This window comes from Onychomys torridus, chromosome 22 (assembly GCF_903995425.1).
Source record: "Onychomys torridus chromosome 22, mOncTor1.1, whole genome shotgun sequence".
Taxonomy (NCBI): domain Eukaryota; kingdom Metazoa; phylum Chordata; class Mammalia; order Rodentia; family Cricetidae; genus Onychomys; species Onychomys torridus.
Window position 1 is genome coordinate 15,627,819 of NC_050464.1, and position 8,664 is coordinate 15,636,482.

Genomic DNA, 8,664 nt, shown 5'->3' on the forward strand with positions numbered 1-8,664 from the left:
AAAGTCATCCATCACCTGTCCCTGGCCTTTGTGGTAAGGCTGAGGAATGCCTAGAGGCCAGGCTGATGCCTCTGTGCAGAGCATAAGCCTACAAGGACTGAGTGAGACTGGAGTCCCCTCAGAACTGCCATGTGATGATGGCATGGCCTGAGCCAGGGCTTCCTCTGTGGGTGGGAGGGCAGAGAGGCTCTGTAGGAAACAAGGTAAGCTTTAGAACATGTGTCTAGGGAGGGGGACTCTCACCTAGAAAAATTGGGGACATGGTGAACTGGAAGGCACAGAGCAGGCCAGGAATGTGAGTATCCGCCAACCCTTGGTTCAGCCTGGGAAATGTGAGGGGTCGAGGGGAAGTAGAAGGAGGCAAAGAGCAGAATTAGGGAGCACGTTCTAGAGTTGGGGATGAGGGAGCATCCACTGCAGTAACACCATCAGCAGCATCTCTTAGCTGACCATGGGACTCAGCTGGTCAGAGACATGGGTCAGCTTTTCTCTCCCCGAAAGAGCTTGTGATGGTCCAGGCCACCTTGGGAGGAGAGAGAACCGGAGACACACAGAGGACCAGGAAGATAGGAGAAGGTATGAGAGAGGGGGGAGGGGAGGCAGAGAGAAGGAGGGGGGGAGAGAGGACAGCATGGTACAAATGAAAGACGAGGAATACAGGAGGTCAAGCTGGAAGAGAGGAGAGTCTGGCATGGTGAAGTCAAGGCCATATCTTGCAGCCAAACAAGGCGGCTGGGCTTAATAAGAGCAAGGCCCCGTTGTCTGTAACCATGATCTTCTGCAACATGAGAAAGAAGAAACCAGAATGATAAAGGAAGTTGCAGATCACAAGGATGTGGAAATGGGGAGATCCTGCCCCCATTCAGTCCTCCAAAGGAGAAGGCCGAGGGGATGTGGGTCATTTTACCCAGATTCTCTCCTGACTCCTGTGCACCCCAGGATCTGTCCACAGAGCCTGCTTTCCTGCCTGATGGTCTCATTTGCTTGAGGGAATCGGGTCATGACCTGGATACTACTTCTGTTGCAGTCAGCAGCGTGTCTGCAAACTGGTGAGTGGTGGGGACCTTGATATCAAGGACTTTGCCTTAACCACAAGAGAGACCAGTGGAGCTGGGAAGAGGGAACTGTCATGCAGACAGGTGACTGCTAGGAGAGGCAGGCAGTCCACTGTGTCCCAAGAGAGAGCTCATCCCTCAGAGAGGGAACAACCCAAACCTCTCCCTTCTTCACTGTCCCAGTCATAGGGACAGTCCTGTCCTGTGTCACACACCTGCCTGTGGGTGGTGGCTAGGACATTCTGGGGTGTCCTTTCCATCCCTTGAAGTGTTTTCAGATTCTCCCCCATCCTTCCCAGGTAACTCAGCAGGATCCAACAGAGTAAATGGCTTTGGGGTCAACCAACCAGCAAACCTCTCTGGTGGCCATGGCGGCTCCATCGAGATCCCCTTCTCCTTCTACTTCCCCTGGGAGTTGGCAGAGGATCCACAGATGAGAATTCTCTGGAGATGGAAGCACTTCCATGGGGAATTTATCTACAACTCCACCCCGCCTTTCATACATAAGCATTTCAAGAACCGGCTCATCCTGAACTGGACACAGCTGCAGACATCTGGAGTCCTCGGAATCCTGGACTTGAAGAAAGAGGACCAGATCACTTATTTCTGTAAAATTATTCTGAAGACAAGAGAAGGCATGAAGAGTTGGCAATCAATTGCTGGGACTCAACTGATCATCTCCTCTGGTGAGTCACATTGGCTCAGGCTTTGATGTCTCTGGCTTCCTTGTCCCCTAGATGTCACGTCACACTCCACAGTCCTGAGATTTCTTTCATACTCCTTTTCCTTGGTTCTGTCCAGGCTTCTGCCAACAGGATCTTTGCCTTGTAGTTGTGACAGGTCTTTGCCGTCTCCTCTGAGCTTGTCTGTCATTCTCTGCTAAGATGGAACCCTGAGCCCTCTCTAGGCCTCAGCGTGTGTCCTACCTCCTAGTTCATCCCCTTTCTGTCTCAAACTAACACTGTGGTCCTGTCCACTTCCCTCCTCAAAGATCTCGAGGTGGATTAACTTCTCCAGGATGTAGCTGATTCACTAGGTCCTGTGGCAGAATCCAATGAGTCTCTGTAGGGAGCACCTCCACACAACTTCAACCTAAGAAACAGTAGTGCCCATTGGATGTTATTGGTGTCCTATGATCCATATGTAAACTGCCATCTGGCACCACTATCCCCTAATTCCCCTCTTGACTACCCAGGACACATCCCTCACTTCCCCATAACCACTCCCTTGTCTCCTTTCCATTCCTAAACCCCCTCTCTCCTTCCTTACCTTCTTACCCTCACCTCTCCCACACAAGCTCAAAGGCTCTTGGGAAATAACGTCCCTAGTTCATGATGTGGCTGCTCTGTCTTCTGATCCCTGCCTCTCCTCTGCAGCAGAAATAACTGGGAACACAGAGTAGAACACTTGATATGCAGGATGTTCTTATATTCTACCACTGTGGGGTAGCAGGCCACAGGTTGGGAACTGTTTGTCTAGTGTTTCCAAATAAGTAATTGTGGAAATTAACCTTAGTGATGTTTTAAAGCAAATGAGTGTACTCTGCCCTGTACCGAGCTGTACATTTATGGCTAAAATTACATATTTTCCATTATACATCTTTATTTATTCTCTGTGTTTAAACATGTGGACCTGTTAATTCAGGTGTATGTGTGTGGGTGAGTGTGTGTATATTTGTGTGTGTGTTTGTGTGTGTGTGTGTGTGTGTTATGTGTGTGTGTAGGTGTTAATGTTCACATTTCTTCCTGTGCATGTGGACCCTAGAGGACATATTCATTGTCATCCCCTTATTTTTGAGACAGGCTCTCTCGCCAGTTTCAAGTTTGCCAAGTAGACTAGGCTGGGTGGACCGTGACCCCCAGGGACAGGCCTGTCTCCACTTCCTCAGTGCTGGGATTACAGATCACTCAACTTTGTTTGGTGTGAAACTGTATAGATAGACAAGGCTGGCTTTGAACTCAGAAAAATCATCTGCCTTTGCTCTAGGGCTAAGATTTAAGTCCGTGACCAATGCATATAGCTCTTTATATGAACACGAGGGATCAAACTTGGGTTCTAAGGCAACAAGCAGCAAACATTCTGTGGATTGAGTGATATTGGCATGTTACCTACATCTAGGTGAAAATCAGCAGTACTTCTGGGGCTTAGTTGTCTGTGACCAGATGACCATCCGAGCACACACCTCCAGGACTGGTGGAGAGTGAGCTTTCGAGCTTGTTCCCCTGGAGTCCCAGCCTTCAGCATATGTTTCCCTCTCTGTGAACTTCTAACAGCTGTACCCCATCCCAATCCCACAGAGGAGACAAGGTGTGACACTCACCCCGTCCCTCCCTCATCCACGGGGATCAGCTCACTCCTCATCTCTCCCCAGCCATCAGCACCACCATGCAGAGCCCCTCCATCCTCACCTCTGCAGTCACCACAGCTGGCCTGGAGGACACAGAGGGCCAGAGGAATCCTTCACTTGTGAACCTGGGAGCCACGGTCAGGGTGGTGTTGGCCACCGCTGTGCTCATAACCCCCGTCTGTGTACTGATGATCTTCCTCTGGGGGAAGCAAAGGTAAGTGATCCAGGACAGGCCCTCACCTGAGCTTCCTCTCTGAGTGTTCTCAGCTGTGGGAGGTGGAGAAGGACGAACTTGTGCAGTACAGAGTCCAGAGAACACAGGGAGAGAAAGGAGACAGAACTCACCCAGGAATGAATCTGCACCTACTTCCTTAGAATCCTAGCTGGAAATCAGAGGAGCAAGTGCAGATGAACACAGAGCCTGTGCTAGGGGATTAAAGGGCATGCATGTGCCTCTGGGGTAACCGCTCACTTGAATAGAGCTATTTGAGTTGAGGATATGGTATTAAAACAGAAATTAAGACCGTGGTTAGTGGTAAACCCACAAATGAAAAGAGTGAGTCTGGAAAGAATCCGCAGCAAAGGAGGTGAAAAATCTGAACCCTCAAAATGGAGCAGTGCTGTGAAGTTACACAACAGCCAGGAGATAGCTCAGAGGGTAAAGTGCTCACCCAGGAACACAACGACATGGGTTCCATTCCCAGGACCCACTTACATGCTGGCAATGTTGGCAGACACGAAGACAGCAGAGAGAGTAGGATCCCTGGCACTGACTGTGCTGCCAGCCTTGCCCAATCAGTGAGAAGCCAATGACCAACCTGTCTCAAAAAAATAGGTATAGCCAGGCGGTGGTGGCACACACCTTTAAGCACAGCACTGGGGACGCAGAGCCAGGCGGATCTCTGTGAGATCAGGCCAGCCTGGGCTACAGAATGAGTTCCAGGATAGGCACAAAGTTACACAGAGAAACCCTGTCTCGAAAAACCACACACACAAAAAAAAACAAAAAACATAGGTGAAAGCTCCTTCAGGACAGTACCCGAGGTCCCCCGGCCTGTCTGCAAGGCTTTCCTGAGGGAAACATCTCTCGAGATCCCTTGCATCCCTCTCATGACAAATTTCTTCAAGCATTCCCTGTACCATCCATACATGTGTGCACACATGCCAATGCACACACTGATGAAAAATAAATTTTAAAAATATGGAAATACTAAAATATGTGAGGATATTTGATTAAGGAAAAAATTTTTGCATAAGGGAAAATGTTATACATGAAGTCCTTACAATATTCAGTGCAATTATCAATTGAATTTTGTAAAGATAAATGATTTGTCTTCTAAAATTAACAAGGATTCTAAGAAACAAACATGGGGACATAGTAGGGACCAGGAGAGCTGTCCTCTGATTGGCTGTGCTATGCAGAAGGACAGCTGAGGACCAGCCTCAGGTCCTGGTGACTCTCAGAGCTGTCCCTGAATGTCTGCTGCAGAGCTGTTTGCTGCCCTGGGCCCCTGATGTTGTCTGAACACAGAGAACAGCTGAGAGGAAGATGGAGGGTCAGCATGGCTGCCACAGTGACTCTGTTTCTTCTCCTACAGGCCAGCAGACTCAAGATGACCCCAGCCAGGGAAGAGCCTGTCATCCCAAGGAGCAGCTGAGGGCTGTGTGGGGGAGTTAGTTATGAGAGGCATCCATGGGAACAGAGAGATGATTTAGTCAGAAGAGCCTTGAGCACAGGCAGGAGGGCCTGAGCTTGAACTGGAAAACCCACATTAGAAGCCAGTGGAGTGGCAGGAATTGTAATCTCCATGCTGAACAAGCAAGAGCCTTTCAGATATATGGGGCTGTCTGTCCAGATACTCCAGCCAAATAGGTGAGTTCAAAGCCAGTGAGAAGCTGTATCATTTTTTCTTAAAGTCAATTCTCCAGGATTAAAAATCATGGTATTAACATTTTCAACATTTTTTAAAATATATTATGTTCCTTTTGCAGACCAACCATAGAACCCCCTGTGATCCCTCACCCTGTTCCCACTACCCAGAAAAATCCCCACACTAACACCTCATTCCCTCCTCTAAAAGGGTAAGTTCTCCCTTGGGGTGGGAGCAAAGCCTGGTACATTCAGGTGAGACAGAACCAAGCCCCTCCCCCATTCTCAGGGTGAGCAGGTGAACAACCACAGTAATGAGACAGACCCAGCCACACAACCGTCTCCGGGATGCAGAGGGCCTAGTTTGGTCCCATGCAGGTTCCACAGCGGTCAATCTAAAGTTCGTTTTTATATTAGTTTCTATGAACAAAAAAATGTGTCAGCCAGTAAGATAGCTCAGTGGGAAAAGGTGCCTGCTGCCTAGCCCAATAACCTGGGTTCGATTTCTAGGGACCCAAATGGTACAAGAAGAAAACCGATTCTGGAAAATTGTCCTCTTCCTCTCAGGGTCACCCAAAGGCACCTGCTGAGACATTGTCTGTTAGTCCCCAGCTAACAGCTTCCATGGGCCTGGGTCTCTCACCAGGGAGGTCACTTTACATCATGGGGTGGTCACACATGCAGCATCTCCCTGCTTCCCTGTCTCCTGCCTGGGAATCAGGGAGCATGTCTGCAGTCTTGTGTGTGAAACATCCTGTCCTTGGACAGATACAAGAAGAGAACCCCCACTTCTGCCATGGGGGCTCTGATTTCCTCCCATCAGAACACATGCCAATTTGTCTGTCTCTGGTCCTGACAGCCCTACTGTGCTGTTTTCTGTGTCTATGGAGTTAATAACACTTTTTAATAACTATCTTACTCCCAGAAATGCAACTCAGTGTCTCTCTTGACCCCCGATGTGAGACCTCTTAGAGAATGACATATTGTGTCCAGGACAAGGGACACAGAGAGAGGCAGGGACCATGGTCCACACTCAGAACCCTGGTTCCTCTCCCCCTCTCTTCTGGACACTGACATCTCAGCCACAGTCCCAACCCCTCCAGGCTCCTCCTCAGGTGACAGACCATGGCTTGACTGGATCCCATGTTGGGCTTCCTTTCTTCACAAGACAATCTAATCTAGGATGTTGGCATATGCCTGTAATCCCAACCACAGACAGGTAGTGATGGGAAGATCATGAAATGGAGGCTCTCATTAGGACCTATTGAGACTGAGGACAGCCTGGGCCACAAGAGATTATGTCCTGAAACAAACAAACAACAAGGTCAACAGAAACTCTAAACAGTACAGAGCAGTCCTGGAGGCAGGTCATCCATTTGTTCACTTTCAGATGGAGACAGAGAACTTGAAGATGTCACCATTTTTCTATTTGGATTCAGTTAGACGAATTTTGTGACCATAAATAGTTGTTTGGGTTTGTTGTTGTTGTTGTTGTTGTATTTTGGTATTTGGGGTTTTTTTATGGAACATATATAATGGTGAAGAAGGAACTGTGTGTTTCTCAGTTTCTGTGACCTCCACTTGATGATTCATGAGTTTCTGTTCCTGGCCTTGTGCATCAGCAGAAGCTGGGAGATTTCATACCAGAAGTAGGTGACTGACGTGATCACCTAGCCCCACTCACTGGGACCTTTGAACATACTATAGAGTCTCTTCTTGAGGGTCCCTGGGCAGGGGTGCAGAGAGGTGCTCATGCTGAGGTTGGGCAGCATATGAGGGAGATGAAGATGATGATGTCATCCTAGGAGAAAAAGAAGACGTCAGATGGGGGCGGGACAACTGTGTTAATGAAAAGTCTCAGGTGCAGCCTGAGTGTCCTGTCTAACCACCAACCACCATCCTTCTGCCCTCTCTAGCATCTCCTCCACTCTCCTCAGGACCCAGTCTGGACATTTGACACTGGGATTTCATCTAGGGTCTATATGTTGTCCCTAGAAAAAAGAAATCAAGGATTGGAAGGGTAGGTGTTATGACAGGAAAGACAGACAGAAGGACAGTTTTCATCAATGAGGTTATCTGATGGGTCAGTGCCCACAGAACTTGTACTGTGGGTTACTTGAGGGAAGTTTCTGGAATTGGATGGTTCAGACAGAAATAGGAAGTGTTGAGCCTGTTCTCTGCATCACTATCATGGGAAAACACAGCTGGGTATAAAATCAGAGTCTGAATTCTGGGGACACTGTCAGGAACTGGAGTCTGAAGGGTCACATGCCTGGAGACCATGTTTACTCAGGATGAGGACTGGGTAAACACGTGGTGGCAAACCAGCTGTGAAAGATGCATTGTGTGATTTGTAGGTGTCTTTGTGCAAGTGCATGTGTGGGCAAGTAATGTGTGCTCATGTAAGTGGAAGCCAGAGGACAAGCTCAGGCATTGCTAATCAGGATACCATCCACCTCTGTTCTTTAAGTTTTTTGGTAGGGTTTTGCTTCTTTGTTTGTTTAATTGATTTGGAGGTTTTGTTTGTTTTCATTTAGTTTTTAGATAAGATGTCAGAACATAGCCCTTGCTGGCCTGGAATAGAACATATAGACCAGGATAGCCTCAAACTCACAGAGATCCACTGGCCTCTCCCTCTGCCTCCTAAATGTTAGAATTAAAGACACACACCATCATGCCTAGCCTACCTTTGGTTTTAAGAGTTTAAATTACATTTACTTATTTATTCTGTGGGGTAAGGACACATATGTGCTATAATCTGTGCAGCTGCCAGGCCTCAACACTGCAGACTGACGCTCCTCATGGTCACATGTGTGCAGAAGCCCCATGTGTGCACACCAAAGCCCCAGCCTGCTCTTCCACAGAAAGTGCCCCTCCCCTGTGAAAGCATCATGGCTGCAGGGCACAGTTACTACTATTGAGGAAATGTAGTGGGCATTGCAGAAGACCACAGCCTGGGACTAAGGATCCAGCAGGGGGGCAGCAGTGAGGCTGAGCACAAGGAGCATTGGGTTCTTACAGAACCCACTAGGACCTGTTGTGTAAAAATGCTGGGGTCTAACACCTGATATATAGCAGCCTCATCAGGTCCAGTCCTTCCTTCAGTGACATAGCAATCCAGTGACCTAGTTCACAAACCCCCAGAATGCAAGGCAAGGACAGATGAAGCCTGGAGGTGAGTAGTCAAGACCAGGAGAGCTCCTTCTAAGACCTCCCTGTGGATAAAGACAAAGTTCATCCGGTAGAGTGCTTACCTGCACACAACCCTGGGTTCTATCTCCAGGAGGACGGACATAAAGGGGCACAAAGGGGCACACATGTCACCCAGCACTTGGGAGGACAGAGAGGAGGATCTGTAGGAGTTCAAGGTTATGTTTGGCTACATAAGAAGT

The 8,664-nt window shown here is 48.5% G+C and overlaps 1 protein-coding gene across 1 annotated transcript; it reads left to right on the top strand.

Annotated features, from left to right (window-relative positions):
- The first annotated feature begins 1,000 nt into the window (after positions 1-1,000).
- Positions 1,001-5,031, top strand: LOC118572635 (paired immunoglobulin-like type 2 receptor beta). Its single transcript, XM_036172361.1, has 4 exons — positions 1,001-1,049; positions 1,355-1,741; positions 3,427-3,616; positions 5,001-5,031. Exons 1-4 carry the CDS (start codon positions 1,001-1,003, stop codon positions 5,017-5,019), a joined length of 645 nt encoding a protein of 214 aa, XP_036028254.1. The 3' UTR covers positions 5,020-5,031.
- Positions 5,032-8,664: the final 3,633 nt, after the last annotated feature.